This window comes from Heterodontus francisci, chromosome 1, assembly GCF_036365525.1.
Source record: "Heterodontus francisci isolate sHetFra1 chromosome 1, sHetFra1.hap1, whole genome shotgun sequence".
Taxonomy (NCBI): domain Eukaryota; kingdom Metazoa; phylum Chordata; class Chondrichthyes; order Heterodontiformes; family Heterodontidae; genus Heterodontus; species Heterodontus francisci.
In genome coordinates, this window is record NC_090371.1 from 126,190,406 (window position 1) to 126,215,346 (window position 24,941).

General features: G+C 45.5%; 2 protein-coding genes across 6 annotated transcripts in view; one reads left to right on the forward strand and one right to left on the reverse strand.

The window, feature by feature from the left end:
- The window catches only part of ociad1 (OCIA domain containing 1), a 60,831-nt gene extending 50,603 nt beyond the window's left edge, over window positions 1-10,228 (reverse strand). Inside the window, exon 1 of one of the 2 annotated variants that reach the window (XM_068035717.1) lies at window positions 9,834-10,228. In XM_068035717.1, the coding sequence (XP_067891818.1) occupies window positions 9,834-9,896 (63 nt within the window). In that variant the 5' untranslated portion in view covers window positions 9,897-10,228. The remainder of the gene's footprint in view (window positions 1-9,833) is intronic. The other variant, XM_068035706.1, reaches the window with a different exon arrangement.
- Window positions 9,778-24,941, forward strand: part of fryl (furry homolog, like) — a 655,772-nt gene continuing 640,608 nt past the window's right edge. For 3 of the 4 annotated variants that reach the window (XM_068035582.1, XM_068035639.1, XM_068035630.1), the window contains exon 1: window positions 9,778-10,649. The gene's annotated coding sequence lies outside the window, so the exon portion shown is untranslated. The remainder of the gene's footprint in view (window positions 10,650-24,941) is intronic. The other variant, XM_068035656.1, reaches the window with a different exon arrangement.

Sequence of the window (24,941 nt, forward strand, 5' to 3'; positions counted from 1 at the left end):
CAGCTCGAAAAACATCCATTAACCACTACTCTGTTTCCTGTCACTCAGCCAATTTTGTATTCATGTTGCCACTGTCCCTTTTATTCCATGAGCTATAACTTTGTTCATAGGTCTGTTGTCTGGCACGACACCAAATTTTTACAGTTTTAGAGGAGCTCTAGTTTATGGAGGGTAAATCATAGGAAGCCAGCCAGAAGTGCATTGAAATAGTCAAGCTCAGAGGAAACAAAGACATGGATGAGGCTAAGGAGATGAGCTGAGACAAGGGGTAGAGTCAGATGATGTTATTGGAGGTGGAAATATTTGGCTTTAGGGATGACGTGGATATGTGGTCAGAAGCTCATCTTGGGGTCCAATATGACACCAAGGTTGTCAACAGCCTAGTTCAGCCTCATAAAGTTGCCGGGAGAGGAATGGAGTCAGTGGTGAGGGAACGGAACTTGTTTCAGGGACCAAAGACAACAGTTTTGGTCTTCGTAGTATGTAATTGGAAGAAATTTCTGCTCATGCATTACTGGATATCACAAGCAGTTTGACAATTTAGAGACAGTGGAGGAATTGAGGGGGCGGTGGCGAGGTAGAGCTGGATGTCATCATCATACATGTGGAAACCGACGCCATGCCCTTGAGGATGAGCGACCATAATATGATAGAATTCTTCATCAAGATGGAGAGTGACGTAGTTGATTCTGAGACTAGGGTCCTGAATCTTAGGAAAGGAAACTACGAAGGTATGAGGCGCGAGTTGGCTATGACGGATTGGGAAACGTTACTTAAAGGGATGACGGTGGATAGGCAATGGCAAACATTTAAAGAGCGCATGGATGAACTGCAACAATTGTTTATCTCTGTCTGGCGCAGAAGTAAAATGAGGAAGGTAGCCAAACCATGGCTTACAAGGGAAATTAGAGATAGCATTAGATCCAAGGAAGAGCATATAAATCTGCCAGAAAAAACAAAAGACCTGAGGATTAGGAGCAGTTTAGAATTCAGCAAAGGAGGACCAAGCAGGGCATTTAGAAAAACATAATGCAATCAAACAGAGTCAACATGGTTTTATGAAAGGGAAATCATGTTTGACAAATTTGTTAGAGTTCTTTGAGGATATAACAAGCAGAGCGGATAAAGGGGAACCAGTAGATGTAGTGTATTTGGATTTTCAGAAGGCGTTTGATAAGGTGCCACATAAAAGGTTATTGCACAAAATAGCAGCTCAGGGTATTGGGGGTAACGTGTCGGCATGGATTGAGGATTGGCTAACACACAGAAAGCAGAGAGTCAGGATCAATGGGTCTTTTTCAGGTTGGAAAGCCGTAACTGGTGAAGTGCCACAAGGATCGGTCCTGGGGCCTCAGCTATTTATTATCTACATTAATGACTTAGAGGAAGGGACAGAGTGTAGTGTATCCAAATTTGCTGACTATACAAAAATAGGTGGGAAGGCATGTTGTGATGAGGACACAAAGAATCTGCAAAGGGATATAGGTAGGTTAAGTGAGTGGGCAAAAACGGCAGATGGTGTTCAATGTGGGAAAGCGGGAGGTCATCCACTTTGGTAGGAAGAATAAAAAGGCAGATTATTTAGATGGAGAAAGACTACAAAATACTGCAGTAGAGGGGGATCTGGGTGTACTTGTGCATGAAACACAAAAGGTTAGCATGCAGGTGCAGCAAGTAATTAGGAAGGCAAATGAAATTTTGGCCTTTATTGTTAGGGGGTTAGAGTTTAAAATTAGGGAAGTCCTGTTACAACTGTACAGGGTGTTGGTGAGGCCACACCTGGAGTACTGCATACAGTTTTGGTCCCCTTATTTAAAGAAGGATATACTAGCATTGGAGGCAGTTCAGAAAAGGTTCACTAGGCTGATTCCTGGGATGAAGGGATTGTCTTATCAAGAAAGGCTAAACAGGCTAGGCCTTTATTCACTGGAGTTTAGAAGAATGAGAGGTGATCTTATAGAAACATATAAGATTTCAAGGGGGCTCGACAGGATAGATGTTGGGAAGATGTTTCCACGAGTGGAGGAATCTCAAACTAGGGGACATAATCACAGAATAAGGGGGCACACATTTAAAACTGAGATGCGAAGGAATTTTTTTCTCTGAGGGTAGCGAATCTCTGGAATTCTCTGCCTCAAGAGAGTTGTGGAGGCTAGGTCATTAAATGTATTTAAGGAGGAGGCAGAGATTTTTGAAATCTGGAGTCGTCGAAGGTTAGGCAGACCAGGCCCGAAAGAGAAGTTGAGGACTGGGACAGATCAGCCATGATCTTACTGAATGGCGGGGCAGGCTTGAGTGGCTGAATAACCTACTCCTGCTCCTATTTCTTATGTTCTTATGTAAGGGATTGATTAAGAAGGGGAAAATAGAGTACGAGAGCAAGCTTGCGGGGAACATAAAAATTGACTGTAAAAGTTTCCATAGGTATGTGAAGAGAAAAAGATTGGTGAAGGCAAATGTAGGTCCCTTACAGTCAAAAACAGGGGAATTTATTATGGGGAACAAAGAAATGGCTGACCAACTAAATGCATTCTTCGGTTCTGTCTTCACAAAGGAGGACACAAATATCACACCAGAAATGTCGGGAACACAGGGCTTAGTGAGAGAGAAGAACTGAAGGAAATCAGTATTAGTAGAGAAATGGTGTTGGGGAAATTGATGGGATTGAAGGCCGATAAATCCCCAGGGCCTGATGGTATGCATCCCTGAGTACTTAAGGAAGTGGCCATAGAAATAGTGGATGCATTGGTGTCATCTTCCAAGATTCTATGGACTCTGGAACAGTTCCTACAGATTGGAGGGTAGCTAATGAAACCCCACTATTTAAAAAGGGAGGTAGAGAGAAAGCAGGGAATTATAGACCAGTCAGCCTGATGTCAGTAGTGGGGAAAATTCTAGAGTCCATTATCAAAGATTTTATAGCAGAGCACTTAGAGAACAGTGGTAGAGTCGGACAGAGTCAGCATGGATTTACGAAAGGGAAATCATGCTTGACAAATTCGAGGATGTAACTTGTAGAGTTGATGAGGGGGAGCCAGTGGATGTGGTTTATTTGGACTTTCAGAAGGCTTTCAACAAAGTCACACATAATAGCGTGTAAAATTAAAGCGCATGGGTTTGGGGGTAGTGTATTGTGATGGATAGAAAATTGGTTGGCATACAGGAAACAAAGAGTAGGGACAATTGGGTCTTTTTCTGAATGGCAGGCAGTGACTAGTGGGGTACCGCAGGGTTCGGTGCTAGGACCCCAGCTATTCACAATATATATTAATGATTTAAATGAGGGAACTAAATGTAATATCTCCAAATTTGCAGATGACACAAAACTGGGTGGGAGGGTGAGTTGTGAGGAGGGTAATTTGGACAAGTTGAGTTGGTGGGCAAATGCAGTATAATGTGGATAAATGTGAGGTTATCCACTTTGGTAGCAAAACAGGAAGTAAGATTATCTGAATGGCTATAAACTGAGAGAGGGGAATATGCAGCGAGACCTGGGTGTTCTTGTACACCAGTCGCTGAAGGTAAGCATGCAGGTCCAACAGGCGGTAAAAAAGGCAAATGGTATGCTGGCCTTCATAGCGAGAGGATTCGAGTACAGGAGCAGGGATGTCTTGCAGCAATTATACAGGGCCTTGGTGAGGCCACACCTGGAATACTGTGCGCAGTTTTGGTCTCCTTATCTAAGGAAGGATGTTCTTGCTATAGAGGGAGTGCAGCGAAGGTTTACCAGACTGATTCCTGGGATGGCGGGACTGACGTATGAGGAGTGATTGAGTCGGTTAGGATTATATTCGCTGGAGTTCAGAAGATCTCATAGGGGGAATTCATAGAAACCTATAAAATTCTAACAAGACTTGACAGGGTAGATGCAGGAAGGATGTTCCCGATGGTGGGGGAGTCCAGAACCAGGGGTCATAGTCTAAGGATACAGGGTAAACCTTTCAGGACTGAGATGAGGAGAAATTTCTTCAACCAGAAAGTGGTGAGCCTGTGGAATTCACTACCACAGAAAGCAGTTGAGGCCAAAACATTGTATGTTTTCAAGAAGGAGTTAGATATAGCTCTTGGGTCTAAAGGGATCAAAGGGTATGGGGAGAAAGCGGGTACAGGTTACTGAGTTGGATGATCAGCTATGATCATAATGAATGGCGGAGCAGGCTCGAAGTGCCGAATGGCCTACTCTTGCTCCTATTTTCTATGTTTCTATCACTGATGGCAGCATGTAGTTCAGAAATAGGAAGCGGACAAGAATGAATCCTTAGGAGACAACAGGGGTAAAGGTGTGGGAAAAGAAAGAGAAGCCATTGCAGGTGATTTATTATTATTTTTTATTTATTAGAGATACAGCACTGAAACAGGCCCTTCGGCCCACCGAGTCTGTGCCGACCATCAACCACCCATTTATACTAATCCTATACTAATTCCATATTCCTACCACATCCCCACCAGTCCCTATATTTCCCTACCACCTACCTATCCTAGGGGTAATTTATAATGGCCAATTTACCTATCAACCTGCAAGTCTTTGGCATGTGGGAGGAAACCGGAGCACCCGGAGGAAACCCACGCAGACACAGGGAGAACCTGCAAACTCCACACAGGCAGTACCCGGAATTGAACCCGGGTCACTGGAGCTGTGAGGCTGCAGTGCTAACCACTGCGCCACCCATTCTCTGCATCGATTAGATAGATACACACAAGTGCAGTCCCTTCCAGCTGAATGACAGTGGAGAGATGTTATACAAGAAAAAGGTGCAGGAGGTGGCCATTTGGCCCTTACAGCCTACTCCACCATTCAACAAGCTCATGGATGATCTTTGACCTCAACTCCATCTTCCTGCACCATCCCCATAATCCCTTAATTCTTGGTACCCAAAAATCTATCGACCTGTCTTGAATATTCTCAATGACTGATTGTTCACTGCTCTCTGGGTAAATAATGCCAAAGATTTGCACTAAAATAAAATCAAAATACTGCAGATGCTGGAAATCTGCAATAAAAACAAAGTGCTGGAAATACTCAGCAGGTCTGGCAGCATCTGTGAAGAAAAAAAAAATCAGAGCTATCATTTCAGGTCAGTGACCTTTCATCAGAACGTCTGATGGCAGACGACAGCAGGACCCGTTTGTGCTTTACGTGAGCCTGCCAGGTCTGGCGGCAAATGGCTAAAGCAGTTGTCAGTCATAGCCATTCAGGTCTGTGTTCCTTCGACTTAGACAGCGAAGAGAAGACTACTGGGGGACTGACCAGTCTGAGAGAGTGTAATAGTTTTAATGGGAATTGTGGTGTCAAAGGTGAAGGCAAGAATGTGCTTGAATAATTCAGTGGCTGCAGAAATGTTGTGGTGAATGTGGAACCAAAGGCTAAACAACTGAGATTTTTAAACTGCAGCTGCAAGTGAATTGGGAAAGTGCTTTTTCCAGGGGCAGACACAAAAAGATGCAGGGTTGGGAGGGGAAGGGTTGTGCATGGAGAACAATATAAGGAAGTGCCCAGAGAGGGTCTTATCTGTGATTGACACAATGGGAGTACAGTAGCAAGGCCACATGAAACGGCGTCAACAGGGCTGCCATGAGTATGGGGTTGGGGAGTTTACATGGAGGGCGAAATTAAAGGAGGATAGGAGGGCAGCAAACTCAAAGGTGAGGGAGCATGATGAAATGAGATGGAGGCCAAAATCACCAAGGATGAAAGGTTGCTTGGTGCAGAGGCTAAGGAGGGAAAGCAGTGAAGATATCTCAGCGAGAAAGTTTTTATGGTACTTAGGAGTGGCACAGTGGTTAGCACCGCAGCCTCACAGCTCCAGCAACCCGGGTTCAGTTCTGGGTACTGCCTGTGTGGAGTTTGCAAGTTCTCCCTGTGACTGCGTGGGTTTCCGCCAGGCGCTCCGGTTTCCTCCTACAGCCAAAGACTTGAAGGTTGATAGGTAAATTGGCCACTGTAAATTGCCCCTAGTGTCAGTAGGTGGTAGGGAATATGGGATTACTGTGGGGTTAGTATAAACGGGTGGTTCTTGGTCGGCACAGACTCGGTGGGCCGAAGGGCCTGCTTCAGTGCTGTATCTCTAAATTAAAAAATAAAATGAGAGGTGAGGGGGTGGAACAAGGGGAGATGCTCAAAAGGGATGAAAGTGTCAGAGAAGTGAAGGAACAGACCAAGGTGTGATTTGGTGACAAGAACCGAACTGCCACTGCAATGGAAGCAAAATACTGCAGATGCTGGAAATCGGAAACAAAAACAAGAAATGCTGGATTCACTCAGCAGGTCTGGCAGCATCTGTGGAAAGAGAAGCAGAGTTAAAGTTTCGGGTCAGTGACCCTTCTTCGGAACTGACAAATATTAGAAAAGTCACAGATTATAAACAAGTGAGGTGGGGGTTGGGCAAGAGATAACAAAGGAGGTGCAGATTGGACCAGGACACATAGCTGACCAAAAAGTCACGGAGCAAAGGCAAACAATATGTTAATAGTGTGTTGAAAGACAAAGCATTAGTACAGATTAGGTGTGAATATACCGAATATTGAACAGCAGCAAGTGCAAACCTGAAGAAAAACAACCTGAAAAAAACAGTGGGTAAGCAAACTGAACAAACTAAGATGAAATGAAATAAATGCAAAAAAAGATTGTAAAAAATGTAAAAAGGAATGTAAAAAAAAAGGAGGAATAAAAAATAACTAAAAATGAAAGTAAAGTGGGGGGCTGTCATGCTCTGAAATTATTGAACTCAATGTTCAGTCCGGCAGGCTGTAGTGTGCCTAATCGGAAAATGAGTTGCTGTTCCTCGAGCTTGCGTTGATGTTCACTGGAACACTGCAGCAATCCCAGGACAGAGATGTGAGCATGAGAGCAGGGGGGAGTGTTGAAATGGCAAGCAACCGGAAGCTCAGGGTCCTGCTTGCGGACTGAGCGGAGATGTTCCGCAAAGCGGTCACCCAGTCTGCGCTTGGTCTCCCCAATGTAGAGGAGACCACACTGTGAGCAGCGAATACAGTATACTACATTGAAAGAAGTACAAGTAAATCGCTGCTTCACCTGAAAGGAGTGTTTGGGGCCTGGGATAGTGAGGAGAGAGGAGGTAAATGGGCAGGTATTACACCTCCTGCGATTGCAAGGGAAGGTGCCCTGGGACGGGGACGAGGTGGTGGGGGTAATGGAGGAGTGGACCAGGGTGTCGCGGAGGGAACGATCCCTTCGGAATGCTGACAGGGGAAGGGAGGGGAAGATGCGACTGGTAGTGGCATCACGCTGGAGGTGGCGAAAATGGCGGAGGATGATCCTTTGGATATGGAGGCTGGTGGGATGAAAAGTGAGGACAAGAGGAACCCTGTCACGGTTCTGGGAGGGAGGGGAAGGGGTGAGGGTGGAGGTGCGGGGAATGGGTCGGACACGGTTGAGGGCCCTGTCAACCACAGTGGGGGGAAATCCTCGGTTGAGGAAAAAGGAGGTCATATCAGAAGCACCGTCATGGAAGGTAGCATCATCAGAGCAGATGCGTCGGAGACGGAGAAACTGGGAGAATGGAATGGAGTCCTTACAGGAGGTAGGGTGTGAAGAAGTGTAGTCGAGGTAGCTGTGGGAGTCAGTGGGCTTATAATGGATATTGGTAGACAACCGATCCCCAGAGATGGAGACAGAGAAGTCGAGGAAGGGAAGGGAAGTGTCAGAGATGGACCATGTAAAGGTGAGAGAAGGGTGGAAATTGGAAGCAAAGTTGATAAAGTTTTCTAGTTCGGGGCGGGAGCAGGATACGGCACCGATACAGTCATCAATGTACCGGAAAAAGAGTTGGGGGAGGGGGCCTGAGTAGGACTGGAACAAAGAATGCTCGACATATCCCACAAAAAGACAGGCATAACTAGGACCCATGCGGGTACCCATAGCGACACCTTTTACTTGAAGGAAATGCATGGAGTTGAAGGAGAAGTTGTTCAATGTGAGAACAAGTTCAGCCAGGCGGAGGAGGGTGTTGGTGGATGGGGACTGGTTGGGCCTCTGTTCCAGGAAGAAGCGGAGAGCCCTCAAACCATCCTGGTGGGGGATGGAGGTGTAGAGCGATTGGACGTCCATAGTGAAGAGGAGGCGGTTGGGACCAGGAAACTGGAAATTGTCAAAATGACGTAGGGCGTCAGAAGAGTCACGGATGTAGGTGGGAAGAGACTGGACCAGCGGAGAAAAGATAGAGTCTAGATAGGAAGAAATAAGTTCAGTGGGGCAGGAGCAGGCTGACACAATGGGTCTGCCGGGACAGTCCCGTTTGTGGATTTTGGGAAGGAGGTAGAAGCGGGCTGTCCGGGGTTGCAGGACTATGAAGTTATCTATATAGTTATTTTTTATTCCTTCTTTTTTTTTGCATTCCTTTTTACATTTGTTACAATCTTTTTTGCATTTATTTCATTTCATCTTAGTTTGTTCAGTTTGCTTACCCACTGTTTTTTTCAGGTTGTTTTTCTTCAGGTTTGCACTAGCTGCTGTTCAATATTCAGTATATTCACACCTAATCTGTACTAATGCTTTGTCTTTCAACACACCATTAACATATTGTTTGCCTTTAGAACATAGAACATAGAACATACAGCACAGAACAGGCCCTTCGGCCCACAATGTTGTGCCGATCCTTTGTCCTCTGTCAAGGACAATTTAATCTATACCCCATCATTCTCCTTTATCCATATACCTATCCAAAAGCCTTTTGAAAGTCCCTAAAGTTTCTGACTCAACAACTTCCCCGGGCAAGGCATTCCATGCCTCGACCACTCTCTGGGTAAAGAACCTTCCCCTGACATCCCCCTTATATCTCCCACCCTTCACCTTAAATTTATGACCCCTTGTAACGCTTTGCTCCACCCGGGGACCTTTGCTCCGTGACCTTTTGGTCAGCTATGTGGCCTGGTCCAATCTGCACCTTCTCCTTTGTTATCTCTTGCCCAACCCCCACCTCACTTGTTTATAATCTGTGACTTTTCTAATATTTGTCAGTTCCGAAGAAGGGTCACTGACCCGAAACGTTAACTCTGCTTCTCTTTCCACAGATACTGCCAGACCTGCTGAGTGAATCCAGCATTTCTTGTTTTTGTGCCACTGCAATGGTCTGGGTAGGGCCAGTGGTAGAAAGTATAGTCAAGCAGGGAAGCTTCATTTCAGGGAAAGTGCAATCACCCCTCAACTAAGTTTTCATCAAGGACATGAAGTTAACTCAATCATCCACAATGAACTGACAGATGCAAGGGCCTTGTTATTCTGGAGGAAGATGTAGACAGGGGTGGTGATAGCAGAGTTCACAGGGCCAGCACAGGAAGGGCAAGTTGGACACAGAGAAGTTTGACAAGATTAACTCCCAGCCAGCACACTGGGCGGCAGGTTGGTGAGAGTGGGATGGAGTAATTGGGGTTGCTGCTTGTAAGGAGGGAACGATGACTGCCTCAAATTGATGAGTCCTTAAGAGGACGCCAATGGAAGATATAAATCTCTCCAGGAGAAAATCATGCTTGGGAGAGCCGCAGAAAGTTTGGCAGGGCGCCACTCCTCCTCGGCCATCTCTCCACCAGCAGTGAGGGAAGGGTAGAATGCCAGGGTGTTCCGGGCTGGCCCAAGGACGTTGCATCACTCTCGGTAGCGGAGATGCTATGAAGGTTGGCGAGCTGGGGGCGAAAGAAGGGCTGTGTGTGTGTATGAAGGGAATGAACATCCTCAAAGTAAATTCAGCCAGCGACCTGATCACTATCGACAGTAAATAGCGGCCTTCGAGCTCGGCCTATAACCAGCCTCCACTCCCAATGTCACGCCTGAGACCTCGCCCCGAGGCCGAATCTTGTATGCGCCCTGTTGCGGATACCTGAACTGAACCGGGCCGGGGCCCGCCCTGCTCCTCCTCTACCCCGACGGGAACTCGCGCCATCAACGTTGACAACACCAGACACCGTCCAGCTCGCGGTCAACTCCTCTCCAACGATTGTGCCGAGCCCAGCCCGGAAGCATTTCTTTAAAAAATCAACCATGATCCCGGAAGCGAAACCGCGGGCAGACCCTAAATTATCACATGTTCGCACAATCAAACTGGAGGAAATAGAAGATCCGCTAACAATTCCGTGATTAAAAACAGCATCATTCGCTACGCGATTCTAATAATTTGATGTCGTTTGCAGATTTGTATTCTCATAAATTGAACCGCATTGAAATGTATTCAGCCACGGCATCTATACCAAAACAACAATGGAACAGGGAAAGAGTAATTCATAAAATGAAGATTCCCTCTCGTGTATAAATCTACTTATGCGTTTCTATTCTATTCTGTTTCTGGTTTTATCTGTACTTCCTCGTTTGCCTTTAAACTAACGGCAGACCGGAAATGATTTTCCCCGAGAAGCTGCGTGACGATTTCGATTGACAGCTTTCCAGACCAATTGACACTCCGATCCACGGCATGATGTGACGTCACGGCACCAATCCGCGAGGCTAGGGGCGGGACAAGAGCGCGGAGCAAGTCCGGTTGTCACGGAGGAAAAAACGCGATCGGCGAGTTATAGTGGCTGGACCGGACCGGACCGGACCGGACGCGGTGGCTGGGCCTCAACAGTTAGAGCGAGAATCGCGCAGAAACCATCTGCTATCCTCTCCTTGACGAACACCAGTCCGAACTCCGGCTCCACAGGTAGGCGAGGGAGGGGAGGCAAGGCAAGGCGCGGAACCCACCTCGATCGTAACTCAGACAGAGCCTTCGGCGGGCGGCAGGCCGAGTCCTGCCCGCTGACTTCAAAGACAAGCTCACATACGCTGTTGGAAAAGGAGTGAACAAAGCTTTTGAGAATTAGCGTGAGGCTGAGCTCCGCTGTGGCCTGGGGTGAACAAAGCTCGTCCGTATGGATGCTGAGTGTATGTCTGGTTTGTGTGAGAGAGGGGCAGGCAGACACCCTGGGCTATCCTGTCTCTGGGAAGTGTGAGAGTCAGAGTGTTCTCTGGGTTATTCTGTCTCTGTCTGTGGTGTGGGTGTGCGAGAGCCCCAAAGATGTAGAATTTCCTCCCCTACAATTAACGTTACAGGTCTGTTATGATGAAAGGTCCCAGACCTGAAATGTTAATTCTGCTTCTCTCTCCACAGATGCTTCCTGACCTGCTGAGTATTTCCAGCACTTTCTGTTTTTATTCTGTCCCTGGTTGTGGTGTGTGTGTGAACACTTTGTTGATTTGTACAGTTCAAGAGGATTTCCACTCTCCTATATCTGATGTGTGTATGAGATCAGTTTTACCATGTAGGGTTAAAAGCAACATGTTGCAGGTCTGAAATAAGATGTAGTCTAATGAATGGTCATAGGCCTTAACTGTTAACCCTATCCTCTGCTTCCCATAGACGATGCTTGACCTGCTGAGTGTTTCTAGCATGTTCTATTCTTTTTTTTCATCTTATATTTTATAAGATGCAAAAGTATTGCTGGAGACAAACCATGCAGCATTTGTAGTTCCTGAGGCACTGTTGCCCTCATTGAGAATGGGTTCACAGTCTATTTTTGAAGACAACATGCTGCTAACTGCAAAGATACATGATTGTTACCTATGCCACTTGTATGGTTGTCCCTTTTGGCACTTTTGTAGAACAGTAATGTAGTTTTGACATTGGTCAAAAGAGTATTCCACTGTCGTCCACAGTATGCAGGTGGCCGAGGAGGAAGGGGTATGCAGTATCTGTCAATATGCTTGTGGCCTTCCTCAACTGGTGGCACTGCAGGGGCTAAAGGGGATATTGGACACAGGTAACAACGTTATTAATTAATTTGATAAATTTCCTTTGTTCTTTATGATTTAGGTTCCTATTAGTTGTATGCCTTTAAACAAGGGCACCTGTTTTTTTTGATGTCAGTAGGGCAAAGCAGTGTATCCTTATGGGTTTCAAAAGAAAAGATCCACAGTACACAATTTACTGCTGATAATTCAGAATTTTTTGCATTTAAACATTTCAATGATCAAACAATTAGTGCACTGTTTTTTCAAGTTCCACTTCTCCACAGGTCACAACATGTATTTAAATGTTTACCCAGTTACCGATACGGTCAATCATAGACTCTTTATCCCAGAATTAAATACTGCAACCAGGTTTCTTTAATAAACAACAAAATTATCTGTTTATTATAAAACAAGACATAACCAGCAACGAAGCAAAGCAATAACACACAGATTGAAATGAAAGTTCTCTTTTACCTTAACCTCTCACGCATGCACACACACACACACACACACACACACACACATATACGCACGCACAACTCACCAGTTAACTGGAAAAAAATAGAGATTTTCTTTTTAGAGCCCTGTTACAAAAAAAGAATACTTTGGCCAAATACTTGCTAATTCTTGAATTAGCTCGTCCCAAATACACATAGACAGCTGTCACTGGGATTTTTCACTGGAGCAATTCGTTCAGGCAGCGTCAAGGATTTATCCATCAGGCTTTTTCAACATCTCAGGAGAAATGCGGCAACAGGGGTTTCAAGCAGAACTTTCAGGATGGATGTAGCATCGATTTCTCTTTTTTTACACTCGATTCAAAGAGCTTCTGAAAGGGATGGAAACCCTGACAGGCATTTCAAAGAGATGGAACAGACTGGGATTTGTCCTTCAGGTTGGTTTTTAAAACTCCCACTGATTGCTCAAAGAGAAACCAAGAACAATCTCAAGAGTCAAGCCTCCTGACCTCTATAAATCTTGACCTGTCACTTCTCTGTAAACATCTTATCCAAGTCAAAGAAAAAACCCTGCTGGGCATTTATCTGAAGACAGGTGACTTCCGGTACATGTTTGCAAACAAGACCTCTCAGTCCTTTTAATGATCCCAGTGAAAAAAAAATCCATGGAATCCTTTTCAGTTTTCCCAAACAAAACCCGTCCTCAAAATTTAACAAAAAATGTAAGTACTTTTGTAACACAGCCAATGTAAATAAAATGGAAAAGTTGGAATTTTGTGTGAAAAGGTTTGAATTTATCAGACTTTCAATTAAGAGGTGAATTTGGCATCAGTGGAACTGACTTGTATTGTGGAACCATTGCAAGTGGCTCCTTAATATAAACTGAGTATGAGGGTCCAGGTTTACATTTCTTAGATTACAAAGTAACAGCCCTTAAAAAGTACTTAATTAGCTGTAAAGTGCTTTGGGCGTCACAAGTCCTGAAAGTCGCTATATAAATACAAATCCTTTCTTTTATTATGTTGAATTTGATGTGTGTGTTTGAAAGTCAGCATTTACACATCGCAAAATTTGGCTTTGTCGTGTATGTCTTAGTTTACACTGGGCAGACTCTAATGTGTGTCCAAATGTCGAGGCTCTGCAGCATGTGTTTCAGAGAGTTACTCCATTTATGTTGTAAGCAGTTGAGTAGTTTTGCAGCTTCCTTGCTGCTGAATGTGCCTTGTTTATACTGCAGGATGCAGCTTCCAGCAAAGGGACAAGGAGTGGTATGCCACAGGGATCTGTGCTGGGGCCTCAACTTTTTACAATTTCTAAATTCACTTGAAAAAGCCCTTCAAAACATTCCTACAGGGGATGCAGAGACCAAGTGGGCCCACATCAGAGATGTCATCCATGACTCAGCAATGACCACCTATGGCAAATGTGTGAAGAGGAATGCAGAATGGTTTCAATCTTACACTGAAGAGCTGGAACCTGTCATAGCTGCTAAGCGCATTGCACTGCTGAACTACAAGAAAGCCCCCAGCGAGTTAACATCCATAGCTCTTAAAGCAGCCAGAAGCGCTGCACAAAGAACAGCCAGGCGCTGCGCAAATGACTACTGGCAACACCTATGCAGTCATATTCAGCTGGCCTCTGACACCGGAAATATCAGAGGAATGTATGATGGCATTAAGAGAGCTTTTGGGCCAACCATCAAGAAGATTGCCTCCCTCAAATCTAAATCAGGGGACACAATCACTGACCAACGCAAGCAAATGGACCGCTGGGTGGAACACTACCTAGAACTGTACTCCAGGGAAAATGTTGTCACCGAGACCACCCTCAATGCAGCCCAGTCTCTGCCAGTCATGGATGAGCTGGACGTACAGCCAACAAAATCGAAACTCAGTGATGCCATTGATTCTCTAGCCAGCGGAAAAGCCCCTGGGAAGGACGGCATTACCCCTGAAATAATCAAGAGTGCCAAGCCTGCTATACTCTCAGCTCTGCACGAACTGCTTTGCCTGTGCTGGGACGAGGGAGCAGTACCACAGGACATGCGCGATGCTGATATCATCACCCTCTATAAGAACAAAGGTGACCACGGTGACTGCAACAGCTACCGTGGAATCTCCTTGCTGAGCATAGTGGGGAAAGTCTTCGCTCGAGTCATTTTAAACAGGCTCCAGAAGCTGGCTGAGCGTGTCTACCCCGAGGCACAGTGTGGCTTTCGAGCAGAGAGATCCACCATTGACATGCTGTTCTCCCTTCCCCAGCTACAGGAGAAATGCCGTGAACAACAGATGCCCCTCTACGTTGCTTTCATTGATCTCACCAAAGCCTTTGACCTCGTCAGCACACGTGGTCTCTTCAGACTACTAGAAATAATTGGATGCCCAAAGCTACTAAGTATCATCACCTCATTCCATGACGATATGAAAGGCACAATTCAGCATAGCGGCGCCTCATCAGACCCCTTTCCTATCCTGAGTGGCGTGAAACAGGGCTGTGTTCTCGCACCTACACTGTTTGGGATTTTCTTCTCCCTGCTGCTCTCACGTCCATTCTAGTCTTCAGAAGAAGGAATTTTCCTCCACACAAGATCAGGTGGCAGGTTGTTCAACCTGGCCCGTCTCAGAGCGAAGACCAAAGTTCGGAAAGTTCAGGGAACTCCTCTTTGCTGATGATGCTGCATTAACATCTCAAACTGAAGAGTGTCTGCAGAGACTCGTCGACAGGATTGCGGCTGCCTGCACCGAATTTGGCCTAACCATCAGCCTCAAGAAAATGAACATCATGGGACAGGACGTCAGAAATGCTCCATCCATAAATATCGGCGACCACACTCTGGAAGTGGTTCAAGAGTTCACCTCCCTAGGCTCAACTATCACCAGTAACCTGTCTCTCGATGCAGAATTCACCAAGCGCATGGGGAAGGCTTCCACTGCTATGTCCAGACTGGCCAAGAGAGTGTGGGAAAATGGCGCACTGACACAGAACACAAAAGTTCAAGTGTTTCAAGCCTGTGTCCTCAGTACCTTGCTCTACGGCAGTGAGGCCTAGACAACGTACGTCAGCCAAGAGCGACGTCTCAATTCATTCCATCTTCGCTGCCTCCGGAGAATTCTTGGCATCAGGTGGCAGGACTGTATCTCCAACACAGAAGTCCTCGAGGCGGCCAACATCCCCAGCATATACGCCCTACTAAGCCAGCGGCGCCTGAGATGGCTTGGCCATGTGAGCCGCATGGAAGATGGCAGGATCCCCAAAGACACATTGTACAGCGAGCTCGCCACTGGTATCAGACCCACCGGCCGTCCATGTCTCAGCTTTAAAGACGTCTGCAAACGCGACATGAAGTCCTGTGACATTGATCACAAGTCGTGGGAGTCAGTTGCCAGCGTTCGCCAGAGCTGGCGGACAACCATAAAGGCGGGGCTAAAGTGTGGCGAGTCGAAGAGACTTAGCAGTTGGCAGGAAAAAAGACAGAAGCGCAAGGAGAGAGCCAACTGTGTAACAACCAAATTTATCTGCAGCACCTGTGGAAGAGTCTGTCACTCTAGAATTGGCCTTTATAGCCACTCCAGGCGCTGCTTCGCAAACCACTGACCACCTCCAGGCGCTTACCCATTGTCGCTCGAGACAAGGAGGCCGAAGAAGAAGAAGTCAGAGCTGAGATGCTGACTTGAAACAATGCCACTAATGCATGTTATTGGAGACATGAAGCAAATACAATTTCTATGAGCGTTTGATATCTTGAAGTGGCACTAGTGTGAGAATGGCAAATGGAGAATTAATGTCTCTGTCATGTGTCTGTTATGTGGAAATTTCAGGATTTACTGTTCTAGATCTACATAGAAATACAGAGAAGCAACAAGGAAGCACGCTATATTCAGTTCAACCAGTCAGTTGGTGTTTACCTTCCACACAAACAAATAGTCATTTGTTTCCATATCCCTTTCCTTCATTCACCTATCTAATCTAATCTTGAATGTTGCCATAGTTTTTGCCTCAACCATGAACAGTGGAAGTGAATTCCGTTGCCTCACAACTCTCTGCATGAAGAAATGTCTCTTGCAGTCTGCTCCAAATCTTGTTTATGACCCCTGAACTATTAGAAACAATCTGCTTCTATTCAACCTGTTGTATTGTTTCATAAACTTCTGATATTTTCCCATAATTTGTGCCCTTCTGAAAAGGCCAAATTTTTCAAGTCTATCTTCGTATTTCTATTTCCTTGTAGTGAATCTAAGATGTACCCTCTAAAGCTTCACTATCCTTCATATAGTACTGAACACAGTACTCTAACTGAGGTCTTATTACATAAATTTTTATGTAGACTGATCTTTACCACTTGGCTTTCATATGCTGTACCTCTTGAAATAGCTATTAGCATTCAATTGAAGCATTGAAAAGGAAATTAGACAGTTGTATGAAAAGGAAGAATGTGCAGAGTTATGGGGAAAAGGCAGGGGCATGATACTGAGGGAATTGCTCTTTCGGAGCCAGTGCGGACATGATGGGCTGAATGGCCTCCTTCTGCTCTGTAACGATTCTGTGATTCATTTTTTAAAACAGCCTTTTCAATTTGAGGTATTTCACTGAGATGTCAGTGAAGCTGTACCCCAAGGCCCTTTGCTCTTGTGCAGCATTAAAATTACTTCGATTAGAGTATAGTTACTGATATTTTTTAACCAAGACCATCACCTCAAAACTTAATGATGTTGAATTCCATCTTTTTAGACTATTTACATAAGAAATAGGAGCAGGAGTAGGCCATTCAGCCCTTTGAGCTTGCTCTGCTATTCTATCAAATCATGGCTGATCTGCTTCAACTGGACTTTCCCACACTAATCCCCATAATGCTTAATTTGCTTAGTCTATTGATCTCTGTCTTGAAGATACTAAATAACTAAACATAGCAGTCTAGGGTAGCGAATTACAAAGATTCTCAATCCTTTGAGACTGTAGCGCCTAGTTCCAGATTCATCTGACGGGGAAACATCCTCCTGGCATCTACCCTGTGAATCCCCTTAACAATTTTACATGTTTCAAACTTCTAAATTCTAGGGAGTATAGGTCTAATCTACTCGATCTCTTCTCGTAGGACAATCCTCTTATCCCAAGAATCAGTCTGCTGAACCTTCGTGCACTCCCCCTAAGGCAGGTATATCCTTTTAATTTCCCCAGCTGGCCTCCCACATTCTCCTCTCCATATACTTGAGGTTATCCAAAACTCTGCCGCCTGTGTCTTAACTTGCAACAAGTCCCATTATCACGCCTTGCTGGCTGACCTACATTGGCTCCCGGTCAAGTAACGTCTTGATTTTAAAATTCTCATCCTTGTTTTCAAATCCCTTCATGACCTTGCCCCTCCCTATCTCTGTAATCTCCTCCAGCCCCACAACCCTCTGAGATATCTGCGCTCATCTTATTTGGCCTTTTGTGCATCCTGGTTTTAATCATTTCACTGTTGGTGGCCTTGCCTTCAGTTGCCTCGGCACCAAGCTCTGGAATACCCTCCCTACACCTCTCTGCCTCTTTACCTCGCTTTTCTCCTTTAAGACGCTGCTTAAAACCTACCTCTTTGATCAAGCTTTTCGTCATCAGACCTTGGTGTCGTACTTTGTTTTATAATGATAATATGAAGCACCTTGGGATGTTTTATTATGTTAAAGGTACTATATAAATATAAGTTGTTCCCCCATCATACCAATCTCCTATTGCAGTTTTCTTTGCTCTTCTACAGAATTAACTATATCTTCTACTTTGGTATTATCTGCAAATCTGGACAACATTCCATCTAGTCCTGTACATATCACTGATGCACTCAGCGAATATAAGTGGCCCATAGCAGAACCCCGAGGACACCACTACCCACTTCCAACTAGTTTGAAAAACTGCCCTTAATTCCTACCCTCACTCTCCTCCATTATGGCCAATTTTTAAAGCAGTTTGCAATCCTCCCCCTAATTTGATACCGCTTAACCTTCTTTCGTAATCTCTCGTGGTGCCTTGCAAAGGCTTTACTAAAATTTGAACAACATACCCATGGCATTTCTGCCATCTACCATGTCTGTTAGTTGCTCAAAAGAATTCTGAGATTTGCATTTGCCCCTTTTGAAATTTGTGCTGGCTACATCTAAATAATTTCATCCTTAGTTAAATACTGTCAATTTTCCCTTATGCAGATGTTCTGTGAACTTGTAATTATCTGGATGAGCTCTGTCTCTTAAAAACTGGCCACTTTCTGGACCTCCAGCACATATCCTGGTGCTGCAGTCCATGTGGTATATGTACTCCAGAGTAGTGTTAGTGGGGGGGGGGGGGGTGGTGTTCCAGGGTTTTGACCCAGCAACAGCGAAGGAGTGGTGCTATAGTTCCAAGTCAGGATGATGTGTGGTTTGGAGGGGAACTTGCAGGATGTATCTGCTGCCCTTGTTCTTCTAGGTGGTAGAGGTTGTGGGTTTGGAAGGTGCTGTCAAAGGAGCCTTGGTGAGTTGCTGCAGTGCATCTTGTAGATGTTACGCACTGCTGCCACTGTGCATCAGTGGTGGAGGGAGTGAATGTTTGAGATGGTGGATAGGGTGCCATTCAAGTTGGCTGCTTTGTCGAGGATGGTGTTGAGCTGCTTTCATCCAGGCAAGTAGAGAGTATTCCTTCACACTCCTGACTTGCGCCTTGTCGATGGTGGACAGGCTTTGAGGAGTCAGGAGATGAGTTACTCGCTGCAGAATTTCCAGCCCCTGACCTGCTCTTGTAGCCACAGTATTTATATGGCTGGTCCAGTTAAGTTCCTCGTTACTGGTGACACTAGGTTGTTGATGGTGGGGGACTCAGCAATGGTAATGCTATTGAATGTCGAGGGGAGATGGTTAGATTCTCTCGCTGGAGATGACCATTGCCTGGCACTTGTGTGACGCGAATGTTGCTTGCTGAAGCCTGAACGTTGTCCAGGTCTTGCTGCATGTGGACATGGACTGCTTCAGTATCTCAGGAGTTGCAAATGATACTGAACAATGTGCAATCCTCAGCGAACACCCCCATTTCTGACCTGATGTCGGAGGGAAGGTCATTGATGAAGTAGCTGAAGATAGTTGGGCCCAGGACATTAGCCTGAAGTAACAGGCACGAAGGTAGCAGCTATTGACTGAATGCAGCTTGAGACAGAGTGAGAGCTTGGGAATTTGTAAGCAAGGGAATTTGGTGCAGTGAGGGAGGACGTGCTGTTCTGACCTCAAAAAAAAAAGGAGTGGTCTGAGAAAGGGAGCTGGAGACCAGCAGTGAGATGTGAAAGCTGAAGTGTGGAAGCATTAATTAGGTGAGCAGGCAGGTGAGTGGTTAGTGAGGTTTAGGTTTTTTCCCCTCTAAACGGGGGCTGTAGTTTAAATTGGTCTGTGGAGATATAAGTATTGCATTAAATTTATAGCTTAACTAGTTAAATCGATCAGTATAACTACAGATAATTGTTGAGTGATATTTCTAAACCTAATTTGTTAAAGAAAACACAGTAAAGATGGTAGGGCAGGTGATGTGTAGCAGCTGTAGCATGTGTGAGCTGGTGGACACCTGTGTGATCCACAGCTACCACATCTGCAGTAAGTGTCTGCAGCTTGAGGAACTTCAGCTTAGAGTTGATGAGCTGGAGTCCGAGCTTCTGACTGTGATGCATCGGGGAGGGGAAAGTTACCTGGCCACTTTGTTCCAGGAGGCAGTCACAGCCCTTAGGCTAGGTACTTCTGATTTGGTCCGTGGCCAGGGACAGGAGGGTGTGACTGCAAGAGAGGCATATATGGGGATCCAGAAGGTAGCACTGGAGGAACCTCAGCCCTCGCAATTGTCCAACAGGTTCAATGTTCTTGCAGCTTGTGTGGATGAGAGCAGGGACTGCAGGGAGGATGAGCAGGGACTGCAGGGAGGATGAGCAAAGTGACCACAGCACCGTGGTGCAGGGGGCCTTTCCAATGGGGGGAGTTAAAAGGAATGTAGTTGTAGTAGGGGACAGTATAGTTAGGTGGATAGATATGGTTCTCTGCAGACATGAATGTGAGTCCCGAAAGTTGTGTTGCCTGCCCGGTGTCAGGATTAAGGATATCTACTCAGAGCTGGTGAGGAACTTGGAGTGGGAGGGGAAGGATCCAGTTATCGTGGCCCAAGTGGGTACTAATGACATAGGTAGGACTAAGAAAGAGATTCTGCTGAGGGAGTATGAAAAGCTAGGGGCTAAATTAAAAAGCAGAACCACAAAGATAATAGTCTCTGGATTACTACTTGACCCACGAGCAAATTGGCATAGGGTAAATAAGATCTGAATGCGTGGCTCAAAGTTTGGTGTGTGAGAAGTGGGTTTTGATTCATTGGGCACCAGCAACAGCACTGGAGAAAGAGGGAGCTGTACTGTTGGGATGGCCTTCACCTGAATCGCGCTGGGACCAGCGTCCCGGTGAATTGTATAACTTGGCGGTAGAGAGGGTTTGAAACTAAATAGTTGGGGGGAGGAGGAGATTTGTAAAGTTAAAGAGAAAGGACAAGGAAATAGTGCAGGGTAATGATACAGGTAATGACAACCAGGACGGGAAAGGAAGGAGCATGCAAACATAAGAGTGCACCAGCAAATAAAGTCAGAATAGGCACAAATGGTAAAAAGGCAGAAATAAAGGCTCTTTATCTGAATGTTTGCAGCTTTTGTAATAAGTTGAATGAATTCATAGCACTAAAAGAAATAAAGGAGTATGATATGATAGCCATTACAGAGACATGGGCTGGAATTTTACGCCGCCCCAGCAGGTCGGCTGGTGCAGTGGGGACAGCGTAAAATTGAGCGGCAGGCTCCGGGAGGCCTAACCACCCCGATTCCGCCTCTGACCAAGTTTACGAGGTCTGGCGGGGGGGGTGAGAAGAGGCCTGCCCGCCCAAGACCAATCAAGACAAATTGCCACTTAAGGGCCCTTGCCCGCTTCCACGGGGTGCCCGATTGAGGGCCGCCCCTGCCTCCCAACCCAACCCCGGGATCCAAGACGACCACCCTAGCCTCACCACGACCGATTCCCCTGGTGAAGCTGCCCTAACATACCTTCAGTCCCGGTTCCATTGCGTCCTCCTCAGTCGGCTGGGCTGCAGTCTCAGCAGTGGCCACCGCTCCCGGTGGCACTGCTGAGACTAAGAGCTGCCAGCCCACTGATTGGCCGGCAGCTCACTGAGGCGGGACCTCCTCCCTCAAGTGGGTGGAAGTCCCGCCTCGGGCCAATTGAAGCCTGGGGATCTGTAAAATGCGGGACTGATCCCCAGGCTGTGCGGGAGTGGGATCGGCACCGACATTTACGTCGGAGTCCGGCTCCTGTCTGCTCAGCGTAAAATTCCGGCCATGGTTGCAAAGTGACCAAGGCTGGGACCTGAATGTTCAAGCATATTTGACATTTTGGGAAGGACAGGAGGAAAGGAAAAGGAGGTGGAGTTGCTCTGTTAATAAAGGACGAGATCAGTACAACAGTGAGAAGTGATCTTAATTCAGAAGATCAAGATGTAGAACCACTTTGGGTGGAGATAAGAAACAGCAAAGGTCAGAAGTCACTGGTGGGAGTAGTTTAAGGGGACCTAACAGTAGCTACAAAGAGGACAGAGTATACATCAAGAAAATTGGGGGCTTGCAAGAAAGGTACAACAATAATTGTGGGTGATTTTAATCTCCACATCGATTGGACTAATCAAATTGGCAAAGGTAGCCTGGAGGATGAGTTAATTGGGTGTATTCGGGACAGTTTCTTAGAACAGTACTTTCTAGAACCTAGCAGGGACCAGGTTATTTTGGACCTGGTAATGTTTGATGAGACCTCATAAAGGATCCCCTAGGCAAGAGTGATCATAACATGCTGAACTTCACATTCACATGAGAGTGAGAAATGTGGGTCCATAACCAGTGTTTTATACTTAAATAAAGGCAATTACAAGGGTATGAAGACAGAGTTGGCTAAAGTGGACTGGGAAAATAGGTTAAAAGCTAAGACGGTAGAGAGGCAGTGTTAGACATTTAAGGAGATATTTCATAACTCTCAACAAAGATATATTCCATTGAGAAAGAAAGACTCTTATGAGAAGGATGCACCATCCATGGCAAACTAAGGAAGTTAAGGGTGATATCAAATTGAAAGAAAAGACGTACAGTGCTGTGAAGATTAGTGGTAGGCCAGAAGATTGGGGACATTTTAGAAACCAGCAAAGGATACCCCCCAAAAAAGGAGAAATTGGAGTATGAGAGAAAACTAGCAAGAAATGTAAAAACACAGTAAAAGCTTTGACATATATATAAAAAGGAAAAGAGCAGCTAAAGTGAGCATTGGTCCCTTAGAGGGTGAGACTGGAGAGTTAATAATGGGAAACGGGGAAATGGCAGAGGCTTTGAACAAATATTTTGTATCCGTCTTCACACAGAAGACAGAAAAAGCATCCAAGAATAGTAGAAAGTCTGGGGGCCAGAGGGAGGGAGGAACTTAAAACAATCACTATCACAAGAGAAGTAATAATTGGAATACTAATGAGTCTAAAGACTGACAAGCCCCCTGAATCTGATGGCCTGCATCTGAGGGTCTTCAAGGAAGTGGCTGCAGAGATAGTGGCTGCATTGGTTGTATCTTACAAAATTCCCTAGATTCTGGAAAGGTCCCAGTGGATTGGAAAACCGTAAATGTAACACCTCTGTTCAAGAAAGGAAGGAGGCAGAAAGCAGGAAACTATAGGCCAGTTAGCCTAACGTCTTGTTGGGAAAATGTTAGAATCCATTATTAGAGAGGTAGTAGCAGGACATCTAGAAAATCGCAATACAATCAGGCAGAGTCAACATGGTTTTGTGAAAGGGAAAAATTGGCAAATTTATTCGAGTTCTTTGAGGATGTAACAAGCAGTGTGGATAAAGGGGAACTAGTAGATGTAGTGTATTTGGATTTCCAAAAGTCATTTGATAAGGTGCCACAGAAAAGGTTACTACAGGCTTAGATGAGTTAGTCAAGGAAAAACTGTTCCCATTCACTAATGGTACAAGGACTAGAGGACACAGATTGAAGGTTTTGGGCAAAAGATGCGGGGGGAATATGAGGAAGCACTTTTTTACACAGCGAGTGGTAATGACCTGGAACTCGTTGCCCACAGGGTAGTGGAAGCAGAGACAATCAATGACTTCAAGAGGAAATTGGATGGCTGCTTGAAGGAAATAGACTTGTAGGGCTACAGGGATCAAGTGTGGGAGTGGCACTATCTGAATAGCTCTGTTGAGAACTGACATTGACTCGATGGGCCAAATAGCCTCCTTTATGTGTAGTATATAACTCTATGACAAATGCTCATGGTGTTTGGAGTGATAGTTAGCCAGTCTTTTATCCATGCTAATCTAACAGGAAACAGAGAATCTGGATTAGATTAGATTAGATTAGATTAGAGATACAGCACTGAAACAGGCCCTTCGGCCCACCGAGTCTGTGCCGAACATCAACCACCCATTTTATACTAATCCTACACTAATCCCATATTCCCAACAAACATCCCCACCTGTCCCTATATTTCCCTACCACCTACCTATACTAGTGACAATTTATAATGGCCAATTTACCTATCAACCTGCAAGTCTTTTGGCTTGTGGGAGGAAACCGGAGCACCCGGAGAAAACCCACGCAGACACAGGGAGAACTTGCAAACTCCACACAGGCAGTACCCGGAATCGAACCCGGGTCCCTGGAGCTGTGAGGCTGCGGTGCTAACCACTGCGCCACTGTGCCGCCCTAAATGGGTAATTTTCAGGATGGCAAACTGTAACTATTTACGATCTATATTAATGGCTTGATTGAAGGGATCGACTGGTTTGTAGCCAGATTTGCTGATGATACGAAGATAGGTAGGAAAGCAAGTTATGAGGAGGATACAAGAGTCTGCAAAGGGATATAGATAGGTTATGTGAGTGGACATAAATTTCTCAGATGGAGTATAATGTGGGAAAATGTGAGGTTGTCCACTTTGGCAGGAAGAATAGAAAAGCAGAATATTATTTACATGGAAAGAGACGCAGAATGCTGCGGTACAGAGGGATCTGGGTGTCCTGGCACATGAATCGCAAAAAGTCTGCATACAGCAAGTAACTAGGAAGGCAAATGGAATGTCAGCCTTTATTGCAAGGTAAACGGAGTATAAAAGTAGGGAAGTCTTGGTACAGCTGTATTTGGCACTGGTGAGACTGCACCTAGAGTATGGTGTACAGTTTGGTCACCTTATTTGAGAGTCAAACTTGCATTGGAAGCAGTTCAGAGAAACACTGGGGTGATTCCTGGAATGAGGGGTTTGTCTTAGGAAAGATTGATCCGGTTGGGCCTATACTCATGGAGTTTAGAAGATTGAGAAGTGATCTTATTGAAAAGTATAAGATTCTGAGGGGGCTTGACAGGGTAGATGCTGAGAGGATGTTTCCCCTTTTGGGGGAATCTCGAACTAGGGGGCACATTTCAAATTAAGGGGTCTCCCATTTAAGACAGAGATCAGGAGGATTTTTTTTCTTTGAAGGGTCCTTAGTGTTTGGAATTGTCTTTCCCAGTGAACAGTGGAGGCTCAGTCATTCAAGGCTGAGTGAGACAGATTTTTGATTGATAAGGGAGTCGAGGGTTATGGGGGACAGACAGGAAAGTGGAGTTAAGGCCACAGTCAGATCAACCATGATCTTGTTGAATGGTGGAGCAGGCTTGCAGGTCCAATGGTTAACTCCTACTCCTATTTGTTATGTTCTTGTGTAACACCTGCAGCAATGT